This window comes from Coffea eugenioides, chromosome 2 (genome assembly GCF_003713205.1).
Source record: "Coffea eugenioides isolate CCC68of chromosome 2, Ceug_1.0, whole genome shotgun sequence".
NCBI lineage: Eukaryota > Viridiplantae > Streptophyta > Magnoliopsida > Gentianales > Rubiaceae > Coffea > Coffea eugenioides.
Genome location: NC_040036.1, coordinates 27,010,336 through 27,032,905, shown reverse-complemented (window position 1 = coordinate 27,032,905; position 22,570 = coordinate 27,010,336). Strand labels below are relative to the sequence as shown.

The 22,570-nt window shown below is 36.0% G+C and overlaps 2 protein-coding genes across 3 annotated transcripts; both read right to left on the bottom strand.

Annotated features, from left to right (window-relative positions):
- Nucleotides 1-556: 556 nt before the first annotated feature.
- LOC113760369 (pentatricopeptide repeat-containing protein At1g02150) lies at nucleotides 557-3,264 on the bottom strand. The gene is made up of 2 exons (XM_027302918.1): nucleotides 2,758-3,264; nucleotides 557-2,210 (listed from the first exon to the last, which is right to left on the bottom strand). Exons 1-2 carry the CDS (start codon nucleotides 3,151-3,153, stop codon nucleotides 972-974), a joined length of 1,635 nt encoding a protein of 544 aa, XP_027158719.1. The 5' UTR covers nucleotides 3,154-3,264; the 3' UTR covers nucleotides 557-971.
- Nucleotides 3,265-5,692: 2,428 nt separating this feature from the next.
- On the bottom strand, nucleotides 5,693-20,865 carry LOC113753690 (dol-P-Man:Man(7)GlcNAc(2)-PP-Dol alpha-1,6-mannosyltransferase). 2 transcript variants are annotated; one of them, XM_027297915.1, is made up of 20 exons: nucleotides 20,779-20,865; nucleotides 20,573-20,658; nucleotides 20,343-20,384; nucleotides 20,210-20,255; nucleotides 19,192-19,278; nucleotides 18,237-18,292; nucleotides 16,833-16,950; nucleotides 16,549-16,607; nucleotides 14,640-14,711; nucleotides 13,489-13,552; nucleotides 13,242-13,345; nucleotides 12,834-12,905; nucleotides 11,179-11,265; nucleotides 11,027-11,094; nucleotides 9,959-10,027; nucleotides 9,799-9,881; nucleotides 7,968-8,067; nucleotides 6,684-6,749; nucleotides 6,003-6,096; nucleotides 5,693-5,912 (listed from the first exon to the last, which is right to left on the bottom strand). In XM_027297915.1, exons 1-20 carry the CDS (start codon nucleotides 20,813-20,815, stop codon nucleotides 5,835-5,837), a joined length of 1,488 nt encoding a protein of 495 aa, XP_027153716.1. In that variant the 5' UTR covers nucleotides 20,816-20,865; the 3' UTR covers nucleotides 5,693-5,834. The 2 variants fall into 2 exon arrangements, 1 of the variants encoding a protein (XP_027153716.1); XR_003465064.1 differs by lacking the exons at nucleotides 5,693-5,912; nucleotides 6,003-6,096; nucleotides 6,684-6,749 and adding exons at nucleotides 9,391-9,508; nucleotides 9,592-9,679 and having other exon boundaries at nucleotides 8,004-8,067.
- Between the last annotated feature and the right edge of the window lie 1,705 nt (nucleotides 20,866-22,570).

Genomic DNA, 22,570 nt, shown 5'->3' with positions numbered 1-22,570 from the left:
AGGATCTATACAGCCAACCAATAGCATGTCAAAATAGCTTTAAAAAAAATAGATGTGCCCTAGAAATTTGTACAAAGAATTAACCATCTAAACTTAAGAAATGGTTATCAAACCGAAAAATCAAAGACACATTTAAACTGCCATCTGCACATGGGAACAACAAAGAAGATAAACATTATAAACAAGTACCAGGCAACCATCTAAATTTCGTATTTACCATTTCAAAGAACAGCAAGAGAACCAGGAAGAAGGCAAAGAAAGAATAAAATTTTCAGGTACAAAGAAAATAGCGGATAATAATGCAGGAAGCTATACCAGTCATCAATCTCTTCCAAGCACTGCTTGTTGGTAACACCCTTAGACTATAAAACATCATGAAGAACAGGGTCTAAATCTCAAAGAGATCTCTGGATGTACAAGAACAATACAAAGAACGTGTCTGATTCAACTAAAGAAAGAAAAATTGATAAATGCATATGAAATTCACATTAAAAGCAATTCTAAGAGAGTTCAAATTACCACCAAAAAAAGAAGGAAAGAGAGAAGGAGCAAAATATGATTAAATCTTGGGTACACGTTAGTTCAGAAGGATTTATATTCACTACGCATAAAACTGAACACCACATCTGATTTCACTAAAAATTACCCAGTATTCATTGAATAAAACAACTCCAACAGTTGTTAAATAAAGTAAAGCACAGAGATGGAGTACTAGATGATGTAATGTGTGAAAAGGAGACAGAAGATACTCATCCATCCACATGGGCAAAAACTACTGCTTCTTAGATCTCTAAACAACTAAAAGGCAAGTGAAACTTCTGAGCATTGTTCAAAATAATAGACACACCCTTGGCTGTTTTACTTTGCAGTATCTTGAGGACTCACAAATTATCCTGAAGAGGAGGTAGTTATGCATTCCACTTGCCCTGCATTTCAGACTGCATTTGGTATAATTAAGAGTGTAAAAGATATCACAAGCTTTCCTGCAGCTGGCTGAAAACTATTTCAGATCCAGCATCATCATCGTGAGTTCTATCCCTATCTATTGCTTGTTCAACTCCAGTAAAAGATCCAGTGGATATGGGAATAAATGACATATAAGTTTCATCATCAAGACAACCGGCTTGCCTCAACACCCCCATCAAAGCCTCCTTACTTGATATGTCACCTTCTTGCTCACAAAGCTTAAGAACAGAAGAAACATTTACAGGTTTTGGCCTCCAGCTCTGTGATCCCTCAGCTGAAACAGCATTCTTTAAGCAAGACAAAGCTTCCGAAATTTTCCTGTCCCTGATATGACCTTCTGCCAGAATCTCCCATGTCACCGAATTTGCCCTTCCTCCAACTTCAATCATTTCGTCAAAAAATGCTTCAGCCTTATCAGAAAACCCATTCCTAACATAGCAAGCTAATAGAAGATTCCCTACTCTAGGGTCATACATTGACTTAACTGAAAGCCATTCATTATAAATCTTTTCTGCACCTTCAATATCACCCACCCTAATGAGAGATGATATTACAGCATGATAACCTAAATTTGGTATAATGGAGAATATTGATTTGTAGAGGTCCCACACACGAAATACCTCCTCTTTCTTTCCAACAGTACCATAGAGGCTAATCAGATAGTGATAAGGAATGCGATCACGGCCAGTGATTCTGCTCTCAATCTTCTTTAGACAGTCTTCAGCTTTTTCCATCTCCCCTAACTTAATGTACAATGTCGCCATCGTGCTGTAAGTTGTCCAATTTGGATTGATGGTTGTGTCCAGCTTCATTCTTTCCAGTACTTCCTCCATATCCCCAACAGATCCTTGGGCACCACATGATGACAACCAGATATTGTAGGAATATATGTCTAAATTAATATTTTTCTCCAACATTTCTGAAATCACAGACTGAACCTTGTCATATTTTTGAAGGTTCATATAGAGTGTCATTATGACATTAAATGGAAGTGCATGACAAGCATAACCTCTATCTCTCATTTTGTCCATCAAAGATTCAGCTTCTTCCTTCTTTCTAGCACGCGCATAAGCATTTAAAAGTGCACCATATATACGTTTATCCTTGAGGGGATCTGGCACCTTGAGAAAGTAATCTTCAGCACTTGAAATTCCGTGCACTTTGGAAATCAGATCCAATTGGATAGCAGTGTCACTAGTGGTTATTCTAAACCTCTCTTCCCTGTTATTCATCCACTCGTACACCTATAGATCACAAACCAGCTAGATTCACATGCTGCCCTGAAAAGAAATAAAGAGTAGAAAAACCAACAACAGCTTGCTAAAAGAGACTCCTTTATCCTATTTGGACATCGTTCGCACAATTTTATCACACAAAAAGATGCACACTCAAATAGCATATATTTTCAAAGGAGAAAATGTACTAAATTCAGAAATTTGGTAGTCCAACAGAATATGTATTTTAAAGGAGCAAATATACACAATATAAAGCTTCTTCTTTCCATAATCAGCAATTCTAAATAGCCGAGCACTGGTTATAATCACCATACATGGAAGTACATTCATGTTTCACCTCAGTGATAATAACAATACAGCGACAAAACGTCCTACATTTACCACAGTTAACCAAAGATAACTACACATTTTGATTTTCGGATCTCCATCAAAACATGCATCAAACTAAACCATAATCAAAGTCATCCACAGAACCGACAACCACTTATAAATCAATATGTACGAAGAAGACATCAATATCAAGCAAAAGGCAGAAACACAAGATTATATTTCTTACCTCAAGAGCAAGGTTAAAACGCTTGAATTTCCTAAGCTCCTTAATAACTCTAGAAAGCTCCCATTTGGTGAGCTTTTTCCCCTGATTTTCCCACTGATTCAACACACTGGCAGAGCCCTTTTTGGGGTCATCCATCAAAATAATCCTCTTGTATACAGCATTCCATTTCACAGTTGGCCTTTTCTCATAATCCACCGTCCCGTAGCTATGCACCTGTGAGATAGAACATGTCAAGACCAGATTTTTCCGAGTTGTTATGGGCTTAATCATGGATGAATAGCAAAACCCAGATGGGAATGACTTCGAGTAAGAGAAATTAGATGATAAACACATGTTCTGGTGTCCATGATTCTGGAGATTGAAAGACGGTTTTGCTGTAGTGGGTTGGAGTAGCATGGTTTTATGATGGATGAGTTGCGAAATTGGGAGTGAAGCTCACTTCTGGGGAAAGAAGGGGAGGCGGCTTTGGGGCAAATTTGAGAGCCCTTCTGGGTTTTGGCTGACGGAGGAAACATAGGAGCGGATAAGGAGCAAGATTTTGGTCGCACCCCGCTTAACTCCTGTAGTTTCCAAAAGAGACCACAAAACTTTTCTCAGTGTTTTGCCTTCCAAGAGCAAACCATATGTTGATCCTAGTTCGAAATTTTCTCAGTTCAATATTAACTTCAGGTTAATTAATTGTACGTAATCAAATAAAAGGAGATTTAATTCCAAAGATAAAAAAAAAAAAATCTTTTTTGAAGAGTTGAGTACTCCATTTGAGGAGAGCATAAGGTCTTCTTTAAGTGTATATACAAGAATTCAAATTTCTATTAAGATCCTTTTTTTTTTTTAATGGAGTATTATTATTACATCAGTTTGCTCTAGTGGTAGCGGCAGGTTCTTTCCTTCTAATTCTTTAGGGTTTTTTTTTTCCCTTTTTTTATAGTGTAGAAGTAGGTTAATACTGTTGTTGCCGTCTGATGACCAAAAATAAATATTTTTTTTAACAGAATCTTGGGAATAAAATAGGCAGCTTATCGTAAATTTTGACGTTATGCATTCAATAAGATATATACTGGTTAATCTAGAATTGAATATTGTACAATAGAAGGTTTTAGTGTAGTTGGGTTCAAGTAATGGTTCACATAGTTAACTAGCACGCCAATCTGTGCGATTAAATGTGAGCATCAAGCCATGCGAATTCATTTCCAATTTTAATATATCGATTTGGATTGCACAACAAGTGATTTAATTCAAAACAGCGATTTTGCAGCCCTCCTCCATTTTCTGGCTTTCTTCTTCAAAGTTCAAACGACCCACCCCTTTGGTATGATTCGTATGAAGCATAATGTATTGTAGTCCTATAATTTTAGAGGAAGGGAAATTAAATCAAGTATTGGAGCTGCGCTGAATCTCACAAATTTGTATTTGAAATTCAAATGTGGTAGAATCCTCATATCGTCTTCTATATTTATTCAATTATAATTTATTCGGGTTTGACAGGGGAAAATTGCTGGCTCTCAATTCCCACCTACCACACGTCCACAAACCAAAACCCTCCAAATCAATCATGACATCAAACATCAAAATTCCTTAAAAGATTTCTTTCCAAAATACAAAATAATACAAACTCATACTAAGCTCGGAGACTCATCAGCTGCATCGCCGGCACTTTTGTTTTGCACAAGCGGAACCAAGTCCTCCTCAGCATCAGGGCTGTTCTCTTCACCGATTAATAAATGAAAGTCCTCCTTACATAAAGCTGCATGAACCAAAACGGCCGGAATTGTGGAGACTAAAGTGATCAAGAGATGCACGCCAGCTTTTGTTACGATCATCAAAACCCCAGCGATGATGCAGAACAGGAACAAGCCGAAGCGTTTGTCGATCATCTTGTGCAGGACAAAGGAGTTAGGCAGCGCCCGCAGTAAAAGCAGGTAAAGAAATGCTATTTCTTTGGTAGCCACCAAGTAAACAAGAGAGACTTTGCGCTCTGGGATGAGAGCAATGAAGAGAACGATATACACAAACAGCATGTAGTATAAACCGAAAAAGGCCAAGTTTTTGATTACTCTGATGGCTGCTGCTTCTGAATTAGGAGGGATGCTGAGAGGACAGGTGAGGTTGAAGCTGTATCCATGATCTTTTCGAGGAGCCATGGATGAATCTTTCTGAGGCATGGAGGCAGATGCCTGAGCAGCGACGGATGGTCTTTGTATGGGACCAGGACTTGCCATGGGATGGGAAGAGCCGGCGAAAGAGGACTGGAATTCTGATGATTTTTCCAAGTTGTCCGTCATTGTGCGATTAGGATCACCCTCTTATCTTATAGTTATATGCAATGTACTTGTTCGGCATATACTCGTCAAGTCAACGGTACTACGGACTAAGTCAAGTCACCGGTACTATTACAGAGGGGAATTAATAGTGAGGAGTTTTTGGTCTTCTGCTGGACTCGGTCATCTCTTAAATCACGAGTAACTCTTTTTGTCACTAAACTTAAAATCTTGGCCCTTTTTTTTTTTTTTTTTGGGTGCTGTCACGTCAAACGATGAAAGCAAAGTATGAAAGGAAGAGAATTAGACAGGTTGAAATGGACCCCTGCGGCCGAGACCCGGCCACTGGAAAAAGAGCGAAGTATGCAATGCAACTTTAGGAAAAACATTACAGTTTTGGTCCCTCGAGGTCGGGGAAATATTACATTAGTTTGTTGTATTTGAATTTTAAAACATAAATTCGAAATTATAGCCATTGAATCTGGGAATCTATGCATGCAAAGTAGTTGAAAATCTTGAAGCTTCAATTTAACGATTTTTTTTTGTTTTTTAAGAGGGGGTAAATGATGAAGAAATATTCAAAACTTTGTGAATGAGTAACTTCTAATCTCTCTTTATCCTCTGCCTAGACATGAATTGCAATCAAGTTTTACACCACAAGTCCCTCAAGCCCACAGTAACTGAAATTCTCTAAAAATATATTATACCATCTTGTATAGCTTAATAGTAAGATTTTTTTAGCAGATCACATCCACCCATAGAAAGAGCTAAACTAAATGAAGCCACTGAAGAATTTGATTAAGCACTGACAACAACCCCTTAGCATCCTGGCCATTGTCTTGGCAATATTTCGCTGTTTTCAACATTTCCGTGAATATATACCTTGGGTTCCTTGGCCTGCAAGTGTTAGGGGAAAAAAAGGTTATTAATGAGACAGAATTTTGAAGGAAGGAAAGGAGAACGGGATTTGAGTCATCAGCAGCTTACCAGTAATATTGGAGGAAAGCCAATACGAAGCTTTGCAGTAGAGAATCCATGAGTGGAAGAAAGACACCGGAAACCAGTAATGTTGGAATGCTCACTGTAAAATACAGATTCGGAGTACATAAATGGCATCAATAGTTGATTGGATTTATCGAAAGTGATTGGTCGTTCTGTATTGGCCTCTATACAAAACCATTATGTATTCTCCAGCAAATATTCCTCCAAAATCAACAACATTATCTGGCTAGCGAACACAAAATGATCTGGATTCATATTCAATACAAGTAGGCACCACAACAACCCAAACTCTATTCTTCCATTTGCGCTCAACTTGATGATTAAAACCTCATTGGGTAACGAATACAATAAGAGAAATGTGATCCTATAATAAATGAGCAAGAAATGATCCCAGCACATACTGAAGCTTTCTCACAAGTTAACAACTCTAAAAGGCCAAAATCACATGGGCTGTCCTACATAAACATTTATAACAACTTATCATCGATTTGTAGTACAGTTTACACACACCCCTATCAGAAATTTCGAATGTTAATCCCTTTGTTCAGTTTGTGAAACAATCCAATTGACATTATTAAGTTAAAAAGAGAAATGCACAGTCTTGCCAAAAGGAACCCTAAAGTGTTAAAAAAAAAAACATAAAACAAAAACAAAATACAAGCTTACTTCACAAGATATGTAAAATTTCTTTTCTGCAATTGATCCAGAAGAATCCCTTCTTCTTTTGAGTACCTAAATCACATAATGGTAGCATATCTAAGTCAGGTACGCAAGAGAACAGAAAATTCTCAAGTCACATGGGATAATACTAATCAAAGTTTTTATAATGCAAAAGATTCTAGGATTTTATTGAATATACTCAGGCTCATCCAATATCAAGGCTTTCTGATTCGCAAAACCTGGCGGTGAAAGTAGTGCAACTCAAAATTGCAAATTAATATCTTTTCACAAACAAGGGGGAAAAAACAACTATTTAACACATTCTTCACCTGTAATTTAAAGCAACTAAGATGATGCATCTCTTCTTTAGGATTGGCAAACAAAGAACAGGAAATCTGAGATAGGTGACTAAATGACAAGACACATTAACATAAAAATAAGCTCCAACTCCCAAACCCACATTCCCTGCCTCACGCCAGAAGGATACAAAAGACTAAGGTAAGAAATGTAGAAGGGAATGACTGAAAATCCAGTGACAACTTCCTTCAAGTACAAATTCAAATAAAGACTACTGAAAAAGACAATGCACTAAAGATGGGCACTATAATAGTCTAAAAACATGATGCAAAAACCTCAATTATTTTCAGAAGACCTCCCATTCCTCCATGTTCCTTGACCCCTTGTTCACCTAAAAATCTTTCTTGCGGGCCACTTTGTATCCTTTTCCTCAGAAACAATCTTACACCAAACCCCCAGATCACCCGTAATAAACTTTTTTGACTATCATCTAAAATTACCAAATCTGAAGGGAAGGGAAGGGAAGGGAAACCAAGGAGGTACAACAGTGGACCTTCTTGACTGAGATGCTATTGAATCCCTTTGGTAGAGCCATTACTTGACAGAGTTATGGGTCAACTGCAATTGCACTTCACTTTTCCAAGTAATCCATCAACAATGGAAAAATAAACACTTCAAAATCCTTAAAAGAGTTCCTGGAAAAAATCTTTTCTAATACCATACACCAGACACAAAATGACAGGACATCACACAAACAAAATGACACAGCCAACTGGAAAACTTATTTAACATAAATTGCAAGCAAAGACCCAATACACTGTGGACTACCTAATATGCTAGTCTTTCATTATTACCTTTTCCAATACATAATATGCTTGTCTTCCCATAATTTCTTGTAGACATCCTACTATGTCCGAATTAAACAAGATCATGACTTCCAAATTAAACAAGATCATGACTGTAACATTTATCAAAGAAAAATTGTTAGCATACCTCCAAGGATAGTCATTTTCACAAAATCGTGAAATTCCATTCATTGCAGATAAGGTGTCAATATGAACCCACACTTCAGTTGAATTGTTTGTCAGCTGACCTGTAAAAGCATGTCAAGTTTCCATTAAGAATATGCAATTCAATAACTGGAAGCTCAAATGCTACACTTGTACAAGAAAAGAAGCAGCAGAGAAGACATATACACACATGCCTCACTAAAAAGTAACTACTTATTCCATTTTGTGAGTTGGACATATAAATAGACTAGCAAACTCTCCCAAATAAATTGGAAAAATGTAAATGGTAGTCGTTCCTTGTTTTATTTTAAAATTGCTTTAATTCTGCATAGACTATATAATGCCATATAACCAAGATAACTTCACGAAGACTATTAACTAAAGTAATGTCCATGGCAATCACAGAAGTAAAAATCCTTAGATCAAATTTTGAAGAAGGGACAAGGAAAAGCAAAAAATCACTACTTCAGCTCCAGGACCTTTCTACTTGACAACAGATGTGATACTTCCATCTAGAACTCGAAGTCCTCATAGACTGAACAGAATATCCACCCTAATGTGTATATTTTGGTTCTCTACAAACTGTATTCTGTTTCCTGCTTCATTATTAAAAAAATAATAATAAAACTAATGTTCAAGTTGTTTTACTAGGAAAATGTACTTGACTTTTTCCAACTACTTGAATAACAAAAGAACCTGAGACACCACCAAAGATTCTACCTTATTGCAAAGTTTGAACGTCACATATCTTCAACTCATCAATATATTTGCATCCACTCATACAATGAAGTTTCTAAATGGGAGGCAATAACTTAACTCAGAATTCAAAAATTAATTCCTCATTAACAGGACTGTTTAAATGACTCCAAGCAGGCATCGCAATCAGATCTGTAAAAGTCCCTTAATCCCATACTCATGCAGGTGATAATAGTCTATATTGGACAGTCCAAATATAGAACTTAGAAGCTCAAAGATATGGTATTTTCAGCATAAATTTTAAAGCACTATGCAATGCTCTGCCTTTTAAGGTAGTCCACACATAGAAGCCCTGCATAGGATTGAAATGTTGAGACGTTCTGGGACAGTTATAGCAGGAATTGCTCAATTTTTCCTACCAATATAATGAGAAAAGCGTTGAAAAGTTTCTCACTTTATCACATCTTTGAGAGGAGACGTCAAAGTCTTAGTTATCTGCTAAGCACTCAAGCAGCTTAGACAAAACTCTACTTCTCTATACTGAATAATAATCTAACACCAAATATCTCCTGACAAGTTTTAACAGTTCATACAAATAACCTAAGGTCCCTACTAGAGCTCACAAGCAATCGTGCATAGTGCCTTCCATCAAGGCATCTTAAAGAGGTACACTTAGAAACAGCAATAACAAGGATCTGGTGAGACATCACCTGAAAACGAATAGCCAATTGATAAAAATGAAAAAGGATTTCTAGATGCGGGCAAGGCGAGAGAGTGGGAGGGAGGCAAAGAGCAGGAATCTTGATTAGAGAGCTGGAATACATGAAACTGCATAAAGGTGAGGAGTACCAAAGCCATGATTGAATAGAAACTGCAAGGCCAAAAAGTGGAGTAAATTTTTTAGTTTATACCTTAGACTAAAGTCCTTATTTCTTCGTGGTTTTCAAACCATAAAAACTGAGATGCAATCCCAATAAGTTGGTAAAAGCAATGAGGAATCTCCAAAAGCAGTCATAAAATCAAGCAGTCAGCACACAGAAGATTAACTCAAAGAAAGAAATGGAAAGCTCTCAGTAAGCTTTTATCTTAATGTTGAGAGAGAGAGAGAGAGAGCTAACCAGTTCTGTGCAAAACTTTTAGAGCATAGCCACTGGGATAGTTATCGTAGGACGCCATAAAAATCATGGTCGTGCACCCTAGACTACAAAACAATGATGAGCATGACTAAGGCAAATAATTCATTGTATACCATTTAAACAAGGTTAGTCAAGGTAATACCTAATCAAAATTGATCCCAGCATAGCAATATTAAGATATCTCCACAAGCCCTTCTTTCTATTGTTGTATCTACAGAAAAGTATCAACAACTTTAAGGCAAGGAACAAAAATATACTACAGAATCATTGAAAAATGAAAAAGACACCATATATTTTTAAAATGTGCAAAAGAATAAGCAAGTGTAACCGTAAAGTCAACTCCAACTTCCAAAGTTGGTTAATTATGGGGGCAGAAAATTTCCGAGTAAGAAGCTACAGGCATCTTATGCATTGTAACTGATCTCAAACAGGAACTTAAAAAGTATTGGTAAATACCTTTCAGATGACTCCTCAATACTAATAGTTTGACAATCACCTGAATAAACCATCATTGAAGGGTTTTTGCATCTAAATACTAGTTGTGAGACCATAGACACAAAGGGGGAACATATTACAGCTTTCTACAGACCTTCCATGTGTGATACGTACTCCTCAAACAGGAAATTGGGCAGAAAGGCTCTCCTGTGAAGATGTGATCTCATAAGTTCTGGGGGCGCAACATATTCACTCCAGAAAAGGAAAGCTATGAACACTAATGTCATTTGTGCCACTAATGAATTCTAAGCATCACCTAGATTCCATTGACCCAACGAGCCACTCAGTAGCACATGACAGGATGGGGAAAAAATGTGATAACTACCCACAAAATGACTAAAATTCAAGTCCTTAGAATTAGCAAGCAAATTCCATCTTGAATTACAAACTAAAGACCAACACGTGAGAAGAAAAGCCATCACTCTGAGAGAATCCAAAAACATAAACAAAAAAAAAGAGTGTGTATACCATGTCCTTGAAAGATTTTCACATTTAGTACCAATAAAAATCCAATAACTGCCCAGAATATCCACATCCATATCCACAACTCAAAATTTGCATACACAGTCCAGAGTCCAAGCTCAATAGTGGAAACCCCAATCCTCAGGAACTTCACAGTACAAGTTTCATTGGATTTTTGAAAATCTTACAACATATAGATTTTGCAGAAGCATGTTTCCAGAGAAAATGATAAGAACAAAGAAAAGCTATGTACATTCTGCTAGCTGCAACTGCTGCTGCCATATTAAAGATAGGAAGGGAACTAATAATGAACCGCAGTTCCTGCCACAATGAGATCATTCATGTTAGTAGGTACCAAAAGTGTTGATCAAGTAAACACCTGATAACAAAGTCAATAGGTGATACCTTGTGTGGAAGCTTTGAATAGAGTATAACAAATGAGAGAACAGGAAGAACATAGAAGAGAACCCTTCTATCAAGAAAAGCTCCAAGCTGCAAGACGGAATGCCAAGTAAAATGCAGGAATTTATGTGTTCAACAATTTTAAGACTCTGATATCCTAAAGCATTGGCTCATTGTGGCAATGTTCACCACATTATTTTGCTAACGACCAACTCAAGATACCCCACCTGATCACCAAAAGACAGACCTAGTACATGAGCTCCTGCCTTTGAAGTCCCCAGGATGGGCCAAATGCATTCCAGACCCAAAACCTAAACCCAGACCCAGAAAAGGAAATACGAGAAAAAAGAAGTCTAACCAACGAGCATAGAACTTTTGAGATGAACATCATAAGACAACTATACAAGGATTTTTTCTTCTAGTTTTCTGGGTAAACACAAGAACTAATGCATCAGAACACATAAGCATCAATGCCTCACCCCACTTATCAAAACCTCAAAATTAAGGTAGCAATTTTTTTTTAACAAGTAAAATAATGTGGTAGAGGTTTTTATGCCTTTCAAAGTAATAAACATGCTCCAAGAACTTCACCAGAGTTGACCATTAGGATAATCCTCCACATAAGCGGAATTTGAATGATTGGCATTACACTGATGCAATCATTCCAGAACATCAAAAGCTCTGCAGTTTCTCTCCACATTCCACAACTTTCAATTTGCCAAATAGAGTAAGCAGATTCTTAACCAAGTTAGGCACCACTCAACACAATTCCACCAGGTGGACAGCACTCTCCTAAACATCCTAGAATCCTCCCCATTTTGTAGCCAGTGTTTGTGGTTTTCTTTCTCCTACTTCCGACCAAATACCTAAAACAGATCTTCCTTCTTTTTTCTCAGATTTTTCATCTGTCAGTATGCTCTCACGCTGAAAGCATGCTCATCAAGAGTAATGTAACTTATTTAGGTGGTCTTCAGGCATTGAAGCTATTTAATCTTTTGAGTATATTTGTTTTGCAGGGAAGTTCAGATTCCTGCATTCTGTATCCTACAAAATTTACAAAATTTTGCAGGAAAAAGATTTTATTGAACCTAGAATGCTAAGAACTATAAAAAACTAACTAATTTCTTTTAAAACTTTAGCCGTGAACCAAAGAGACTAGTTATTATCCCTTTCTTTTTCAGTACTTTCCGCTTTCCCTTGAGTCAAAGAATGGTAGAAAAATTAAAAGGAAAAAAAAATTGTTAAACTCACAGGACAAACCTTTATATGTCTGCAATTCAATATCGTACTAGGTATTGTAAAACTGATTATTTAATGAACCAAAAGTCAAAAACCTCTGTTTGACCAGATTTAACACATGCTCTACCAGCAATGATAACATATCATGTTAACACAGTTGACTTGGACAAGGAGTCCATGCAACAAAGCAATCAATGAATATGTAGGTCATTGACCCAATCCATCCTCCAATATCTCCATCATTGTTGTTGCATTCCCAGTCTAGTCGGCCAGGGTCCACCCAAAAGAAAATTAAATAATAATTTGACCTCTCAATTTTTAGTGAGATTAACTTCACAAAAGCTTTAACATCTACCAGAAAAAGTAATATGCAACAAGCAAGGCATGGGGAGTTTGACCTAATATAAGCTTCCACTAACCAGAAAGAGTGGATATGCAACAAGCAAGGAACGCGGAAGGGCTGAAGTAAAGTACCAGTGAATAGGATGTATCTGGAGAAAAGAAGTATTAAGGACGATTTACCATTTATATGCTCCACGTTTCAAAATGTAACTTGATGCTGTTTGGTAATCTCCATTGTTATGGAACAGTAGGATTTAAGATACAAGATACCAAGGCATATGTGCATACTTATAAGACAAGATGAATGTTTTTGTCATATGACAGACAAATTATTGGGACCTTTATAGATACATAAATAAAACAAATGCAATATAGAACTTTGTATGAGATGAAAGAACAAGGATCTATTCACTTTAATGATTTAGTTGAACAATGCATTGCATAAGATTAACCATAATTTTTGGAAATATTGTAATGAAGGATACACCCCATTCAGAACTCCGATTTAAGACGGAGTTGAACCAGAAAACTTCTAGCTCAGGCCACAACCACCTCCTCCACATGACTGAATCAACCAATACTGTAAGACCTGTAATGCAGACAGCATGTCATGTATTCCAGTCAATATACTAATAGAATGACTACATGGCAATCATAACCAGTATAAACAACAGAAAGATTTCTGAATTTTGTTACATTAAAAAAAAAAATTGATTAAAAGTACAACACTACCTATGCAGAACAAAGTAGTTGCAATGCAGGTCCTTATTGCCTTCCACAAAGAAATTGATTTTGACTGCATTTGATATAGCCAAACAAAAGAATGATATATTATTGAGACAACAAAAGCACAGTAAAGACACTGCTCTCAAACGCATTAGGAAGCAAACAAATCATCGAATAACATGTCTCAACTCAATTGTGTGAAGTACAAACTTGTTCTCCTTACCTTTTACAACACCTAGCGTCAATTATGTGAAGTACAGTTACGCAATTAATAAAAAAAAAATCGATTTTCATTTAAATAACATATCTCAACTCAATAGATGTTTTAGGCCATTGGACTACTTACAATTATAAGTGCAAAGCACTAAATGCATTTAAAAACATCATTATCCTAAAAACACCTTATATTGTCAATTATATGCATATTTAGCAATAGATAACACAAAGCATGTCCACAGAATATGTTGATACCGAGTTGCAGCAGTGATAAAGCATAGATACCACAAAATTCTAGAGTCATAGCTCAACACAACTTCAGAATTCACTAATTACAGACAAGAACTAAAATACTGAATAGTGATAACAAGAATGGCAGGTCAAAAGTGGTCAGCAGAGGTATCTTCTTCAAGGTTTTGCGAATTAAGATATGTAGTTTCCATTAGATGTTGTTAAGTGAAGCTTAACATGAGCTCAGTGGAGTTTGTCCAAGGTGCTTCTGCAGGTCATTTTGGGGCCTATTCAGAGGATAAGAGCAAAATGAATAAATCAAACATAAATAGTACTTGGAACAACTGGATTTTTCATTTTTCCAAATTCTCATTCCATTGAGGATCAGCAATGAAGTAGTTAAACTTGATCACTATAGCAAATCAATACACAATAATCTTTTTGCGTTATTGGATATTTTGACACTTTTATGTTCCAAAAATCGCCCATTATAAAGTAATAGTTCATAATCCATGCAAAAAGATGATTTGGAACATGCAGTTATGGGTTTCCTGTGCATATCCTTCAATGGTGAACAATCAACCTCACAGGAAAGCAAAATATAGAAATAAATAGATCTAAAAAGGCAAAAACCATGCAGGAAAATGTATATATGAAAAAAAAAGGTCTAAAAAGACAACACCAAATGTATGCAAAGGCACAATGCTTACCAGCAGTAGCTCCAGGCCAAGTGGAGAAATGAGTAAGAGCATATCACATCTGAAGATGATTGTAGCAAATATCTGACATCAGAAAATAGAATTCTATAACCTACAAACACATAATAACTCCACAAGAAATGAAATGGAAAAAAATTTAAGAGAGAGAGAGAGAGTTGGCCATATTTGTTTATGGTTTCTCATTAGTATAAAAGCTATAGATATTAATTGGTGCAAGCTAGCAACAAAAAAGTTGTCAGGTTTGCCTTGTGATTAGACATGAAATGGAAGAATAAATAAAGAAAAAAGCAGTAGAAAGGAAAACAATGAAAGAAGAGCAATTTTAAGAAGTATGACAAAAATGGTAGTCCTATTAGTGAATTGGGAAGTGCCAATATAGAAAATGACGAATCCCAAGGAAATTCAACTTAAGGTATACAAACATTGCCTTTTCATCCTTACTGCAAACCCTTCACTGGCATCTATGAAAATATACCACAGCAAGCATAAATGTGACCCACCTTCTTTTGGAGCCCAAGCCACTTGCCAAGATGTTTCAGTGAAGTTATTAGTACTTTACTTAGAGATTTACAAACCTATCAAATATTTCCAGAGAATCCAATATGGAAAACCAGAATACTTTGCATTACAGTCACCTCCACTAAAGTCAAAACATCCTCAATAGGAGCTCAACCCATTAAGTATGAAGGCCAGGACCACAGAAGATGAACTTTTAAGAAATGGTTCTTAAAGTCACTAGAGGTAGCTTCTCAAAGCCCCATGTAGGACTTAATCCAGCACAGCAATTCATTTGAACACTGGCTATTATAAAATAACTGTAACTCCAGTGGCTGTGCATTGACACAGCAAAACCTTAAGTCCACAACAATTGGCTTCAAATAGCTAAGGCAAGATGCCAGTTATACAGCATCTAATGTCTTATACAGAACTAAACTACTTGGTATGTTGCTAAAGAACACTATTTGAACCTACGCAGCGCCCCCCCCCCCCCCCCCCCAACCCAAAACAAACACAGAGACACAAAAAAAAAAGGAAAAAAAAACACATAAAAGAAAAAGTAAAATGCTAAACGCCCAACTTTTCATGTAAGCTTCAAATAATATGAAAATGCCAACAGCACACCTAGCTGGCAGACAAAAATATCAAATAACTCTTCTCCAGAAAAGGAACTTTACATATGCCAGGTAGCATCTTGCTTAACACTGTTTGCCTCCTCATATATCTCAAACATCTATTCAAAAATTGCCATTTGCATGATCTAACAGTCAAAATATACTACAAAATGTAACAGAGACAAGGGAACACATTGATATATGAAGAAGGTCAAATCAAGACAAGGGAACACCCTGGTCTATGATGAAGGTCAAGTTAAAGTAGTACTTAAACAGTAAACGACTGTGCTTCCTATGAGTCCATATCATGTGCCTAAGCATGATAGTTGTTAACCTCGGCAGTACTTTCACAAGCTACATTTCTTCCACTCAATTAGCCTATTCTCGACATTAAGATGAACCACAGTAGACGAATATGTCTCATTCATCTAAAGTGAATTGGGTAACACTAGAAAAAGTAAATGACAAATACTGAGAAGTCTTAGTGTTGAACAAGCATTAATGAACTCAAAATGTGCCAAGAAAACAAAGTATAATAACCTGGACATCCAGAGAATAAATCTCACAAGATTTTCATGGCATGTCCACATGCGCTCATTAAGTGAGCTGAAAGCCATTGACTTTGAAAAAAGAAATGATATATTTCAGATACACACATCATATGAAGCACATATTGGAAAAAACTATTTAGGAATATCTCCAGAAAAATCCACAAGCTTAATTAATCAGATTAAACAGCAGAAGACCAGCAGCATGCAACAGAACTTCTATTGTGAAGAAACACATACCAGGCATCTTAATGCTGCATAAAAACTCCCTTTCACCCAGAAACCATATGCCAAATTAGCTGAGGAAATAGACAAAGGGAAGATCAGCCACATAAATGTCTTGTTTGCAGTCAAATATTTCAGAATAAGGCTAAAAATGATTTAAATAGCCCTCCTGAGGATCCTTCAAATACAAAGCATTTGAAAAAGTATTAAAACAATGTAACCGGTTAAGTCCAGGTGGCATTCCCAAACTCTCTCATTATGAAAAACAAGCCAGGGGTGGGTCTGCATGACGTAATTACCCAAACCAAATGCCAGTATATTAGGAAGAGGACGTGAGCAGTAAAACAACATGTGGAACTGGACAGCAGTCAATATCGAAAAGAAGGCTTCAACCTGATACCCAAACTTCTTTCTGATCTGTTCAATAGAGATTATACAGTATTAATAACCAAATATCACCAACAAAAGATAACATCATGGAATAACATTATCTAAGCAGACAGGATGCTGGTAGGATGACATTAAGTTACTTTGCCTGCAAGCATCAGATATCTCCACGACCGACAAGATAGGACAAAAAGAACCAAACATAGCACCAGGTACAACACATAACAATCAAGTCTTTTGAGATTAAAGACAAAAACTTTCAGATTATGGTTGCAATGAAATTCAAATTTTGTTAATAAACAATGAACAAATCGAAACCTTCCAAACAAACTCGGCATATTAAAGTGACTGATTCACTAACTCTTCTCCCACTATTAGTTCATACTTCATCTTCCACAAACAACTCAGTCCTAGTTTCAGTTATAGTCTTCTCCTCTCCAGCCCTAACACTATGTTAGGAACTTTAAGGGAGCAGAAGAGAAAGGAAAAAAATATGATGAGAGAGAGAGAGAGCACAATTTTGTCTTCTCTATTGTATGTCAACACATGAGAGAGGAAGGAACTTATCCTTTAGTATGAAAAGGTAGGGGAAAAAATAAGACTGAAATTATCAAACTTCTATGAGGTTTCATTGAGTGTTGCACTTTGCTTTCACCTTTTATCACCACATTTAGGCTTTCTGAAAAACAAGTTTGATCCTCTCTTCTACTTGTTCATTAATTACTTGTGTAAAGGATGTGACATGTCTATTTCCAAATCTTTTCTTTCCTTACCAATTCTTACCATGTAAGCAGATCCTAGATGACTTTAACTCATTACAGCACACTATTGGTCATCAAGTCAACACCAACCTACCCAGAGTGCAGGATGCAGTTTGGGTCAGAAGTTTTCAGCAGACATTATCACCCCAATTCCAAGCCAAGTTGAACCATGTTGATGCACTTAAAGTGATGTGCATTAGCTAAACAGACCAGGATCCACATAATCATCTATCTTTTCATGAAAGGAAGGCTGAAGCATTGTCCATAAAGAGTTGGCTATCAAAGAACTAAAAGATACTGTAGAAGAACAAGAAGGAACCAGGGATCCTTAGACAAGTCTGCTGTTTTAACAATTTGATATTTGCACCATGTTGTGAGCAAGGGATTGATTGTCATTAAAAACTTTATTTTTAAGTTATCTGTGCTCCTCGAATCAGGATAAAGTAAGTCAATTGATATATCCTTTACCATGTCTTCCAACTTTAAAGTAACAATGTGAAGGATAGGACCTAATCCTAAAAACTAGAAAATAGAAAGATAGAATAAAACACATACCTGAATGCGAAAAAATCGAAGCGTGCACAGCATGAGGAAACTCAACACTAGACGAACTAGAGAAGAAACCCAAAAAAAGGAATTAGAAAGATACAATGCTTAAGAAACAAAATTGTAAACGATATGAAGAAAAAGATATAGGAACCATACAGATATATAATTGGAAATAGAGTTAAATGTACAAGATCGCCCAAATTTTGCACCAGATGTAACTCAGAATCTCTTCTAATGGTTTTGTTATATTACATTTTATCCTTTCAAGTAGAATGAATACATCATGATTACAAATCAGTTATGTATTGGACAGAAATTATTCACCAAAAACCATGCCAGATTGCCAGGTAAATGAATTCAGCTTTTGCAAGCATTAATAGGCTCTATAAGTTTCATGCTCATGAAAATATGTTCAAACATTTAGCTGAATACTTCAGAAACCAATGCAACATACTTAAAGAGTTGTACATCAAGTGTTTCTATCAACTAGTACTACTCCTTTTCCCAAAATTTGTATCGAACAGTCCCAAGTCACCAACTTAGCACCTCAATCAACAACCAGAAACTAAAAACTTTTTCAGTGACCCAACCTCTAAACTAAATTAAATCTCGTCCAAGTAGGGGTTAGGCCAACTATTTAACCTAATCGTAATAGGAACCTAGATTACATGGGTAAACCAGAGTTTTCACTTTTAAGCACATGTAACAACATATAACTACCAGTCAACGATGAAAACAAATGCAAAATTCACATATATGGAACAGGAATTAGCCAAAGAATCTCCACATAACTTGTTCAAGTACACCAAGAGGAACATTTATGTAATTATAGACAATAAAAACAAGATAAGCAACCAGAATTTCAGTTGCAAGTTGACATTTAAATTTTTCCTCCTTATCAAAAGAGGGAAAACCCCAGCACTATGCAACACCATAAAATCATGTAGAAGTATGATCTCACCTGCATAAAGACTATAAACTTTAGGCAAGTGCATCAAATTCATTGCTAGGACAACCGGAGAGGCCAAAACTGATACAAGGAAAGCACCTACCAAAAAAAAAATAAGCGCAAGTTGGATTGTCATAATCATCAGTAAATTTTCTCCATGAAAACTCAGTTACTGCTAAAGAACATCTACTGTACATTAACATAACATCTACTTAAGAAATACCCAAATATTATATCAATTTTATCTACGGTTTAAAAATAAAAGGCTTCGCTCAAAGGTTTAGGCACATAGCTGAATTCATCAAGAACAAGAACTCTATTGTACATGAAGTCATGGCAATATTTTTATCATGACTTAGTGAGCCAACTTCACAGTCACACAGAAACAAGGATCTCAACATGCGATCATGATATTCAACGGGAAAGATAAATAATGCATTAGATAGTGTTAGTAGCTTTTACATCAGTGGATTCCTACATTGCCTAACTGCACCTAAGAGAAACAGCAACGTTTATAGTAAAAAAGTTTATGATGCCTCCTTTTATCTGCAACATCAAGTATCTTGAGAGTTTTAGATCAGAAATGAACTTGGAGAATTCATTATAAGCCAATTAAAATTGAGCTAGTAGTTTAAACTCCAATATCCAATTAGAATACTGCACTCCGATCATTAAATTCCTGCGCCACCCATGGCACTTAAACTTCCCAGCCTGCTTTTCCCGTAGACAGAAAAAAAATGCCTGAGCAACGAGTATAAATGTGTTGTAGGCACTTAAGTCATTCAATGTGTTGTAGGCTGAAAAAAATTTACTACATAAAGTCACAAAAGAAAGGCCTGAGCAACGAGTATAAATGTCTGTTTTACAGGTGAAATGTTTCACAAAGCAAGAGTCAAGACACAAGAATGACAACAATTCAGTGTTTCTGAATTCAAATAAAAAATGATCAATTCCATTCAACTAGATTATTTATCGCGTTGTAGTAAAAACTAAATTGAGCATCCAAGTCGAGAATGAAACTAAGACTCACCAATAAAAGTTCGCGGAACTACTCCGGGGAATTCCAAATGATCATACTGTTATCGCAAAACAAAACACAAATCATCAATGCCGAAATTCACAAATTAACAACTAAATGCAAAGTCAAGTATAAAAAAGTATACCTTTTCTATGTGATGCCTGCGATATAAAATATCATGCATTGCCTGAGAGAAACAAAAAAAAAAAATCGATGAAATAACATCTAAACCATTCTCAACAGAAATTCACTACGACCAAAATTTTCCATACTTTTCCATAACAAAAAAAGAGCTAAATTAACAAATGCATAGGACTCAGCTCGGAAACCAAAAACCTTGCAAGAAATTAATTTTAGAAGAATCAACAAATGTACCTGAACGTTGAAGCTTTCTTCAACTTTTGTATAGGGTGCCATGGCTACATAAAACACCGCAATCGAACCTAGCAGCAAATCATACCCTAAATCCAAACAACATTTTTCCGAATCATGCTACAATTTTAAATTATACTCCTAGAACTCAGGAAAATAACTAATTAGGAACAAGAAAAAAGACGTAGTAAGTGAAGGACAAAAATTACCGTAAAGCTGCATGAATCTTGACAAATTGGGAGCCATTGTTGTGCTGTGCAAGAGGGAAGTGGACTGTCCTTATTTTTTTAGTAGAGTGTTCGCTTCCGCCTGAACGTGCCAAACTGCCAATGCGGCGTCGCCTAGACGCAGTTTGCGAAAATGTGCCGTCCCTGTTTGGGTTATTTCAATTTGGCCCACCCAAATAACAAAAACTTTTTATTTAGCCTCCTTTGAAGTTAAAATATTTCAATTTAGCCCTGCAAAAAAGAAAAAAAATGCTTCCAATTTAAGATAACAAGTATAATTTTATTTTAATTTTTAACATGGAAATTAGTATTATGTGTATCTCACATGATTATTTTATTATTATTTTTATTTTTATCTCACATGATTTGGCATAAGCTTATGGATTGAATTGAAGTGAATATAATATAGTTGCAACATTTACGTTTAATACAAACTTACAAGTTTAGTATCTTGCATGATCTTTAAAAAAATGGGTAGTTTTACAAGTGACAATTTAATACCTCATCATGTCATTATGGCATAAAAAATGCTAAATGGCTAAAATAAGCTAGGGTCAGCATGCCTTTTGGGTTGGGCCGTGGTTTCGCTTATGGGTTGGGTGTGTGTTATTTGCGATTGTTGAGGGGGGCTAAAATAAGCTAGGAAGTTCTTCATATTATCACTTAAACGGGCATGAAGTGATCAAAAATCAATGATATAAGCAAGAAGTTGAGGTGGATTTACAAGATTGTACGCAGAAAATTGGAAGCCCTTCCATAATCCCCATGACATAATTGATACTGGGTGAAGGAATTAACCCGCGTGTCGGGACTAGGACCATGAGTTAAAGTTAAGATGGTGATTTGCGCTGCTTTATGGCTCAAAATCAACAGGTTTTTGGTTCCTGGTTAGGAAACAATAGTGCTATTGAAATCGTGCAGAGTGTAATGGATTAAGTTTTGGTTAAAATCTTCAAGAAATTGGTTTAGAACACAAACAAGTATTATCAACACCCATGATAGTTGGTGTATGTTAACTTCAATGGCAAGCATCAAGATTGGTTCTTGTTCGTTTTCTTTCTTTTCCATCTCTCATATTTTGCATTAATGAAACTTCTGCTTCTTCTCCTCCTAAACCAGTGTTTTGAAAATCAGACCTAATCAGTGGGTTCGACCAATCGAACTGCGAACCAGTCATGCGTCCAATCCGATTCAACAAATAACCCAAAAGAATCAATTAAATACGTCAAACTCGATCAAAAGGTGGTTGAATCGATAAAAATCAAGAATTTCAACAAAATTTTATTAAATTTTTATTTTCTAAAATAAATAAAAATTTGTTAAACCTTTTTGAACTGAGGTTGAACCAATTAATCGGCCGAACCACAAATTGAAAGGTTTTTCAGTTTACTCTCCCGTCTGAATTTAAAATAGTGTCCAAAACTAAACCCAATTGTAGTCTCCAATTTGGTTCCAAGATTAAAACGCAAGAAATGATGAAAAGCTTCTGAACAAATAAGTAAATATGATTGAGTATTTCCTTCCTATCGTTTCAGAAAAAGAAAAAAAAAGATTGAGTATTTCCTATCCTTTCTGTTCCGAAATGAAATACAAGGAAATTAGATAGGAGCAACCTCATAAATTATGGGTCGAAACGACTATAGGCCCATGTTTGGTGATGAAATTGAAATGTTCAACACAAGAAAGAAGTCACAAAATTAATTTATTTAAGGATAAAATACACTTTACCCCATGTGGTTTACTAGTTTTTTACATAATCCCCTTATGATTTTAA

Bases quoted from the DNA above. Each gene is read 5' to 3' on its own strand.
- LOC113760369 (XM_027302918.1), bottom strand. From the start codon at position 3,153: ATGCTACTCCAACCCACTACAGCAAAACCGTCTTTCAATCTCCAGAAT. The intron at 2,211-2,757 runs GTAAGAAATATA...TGTGATCTATAG, and splicing joins GTTTTAACCTTGCTCTTGAG to GTGTACGAGTGGATGAATAA.
- LOC113753690 (XM_027297915.1), bottom strand. From the start codon at position 20,815: ATGGCTCCCAATTTGTCAAGATTCATGCAGCTTTACG. The intron at 13,553-14,639 runs GTAAGCATTGTG...TATCAAATGCAG, and splicing joins TTGGCCTGGAGCTACTGCTG to TCAAAATCAATTTCTTTGTG. The intron at 10,028-11,026 runs GTACATAGCTTT...ACTTTTCTGTAG, and splicing joins GCAGTTGCAGCTAGCAGAAT to ATACAACAATAGAAAGAAGG.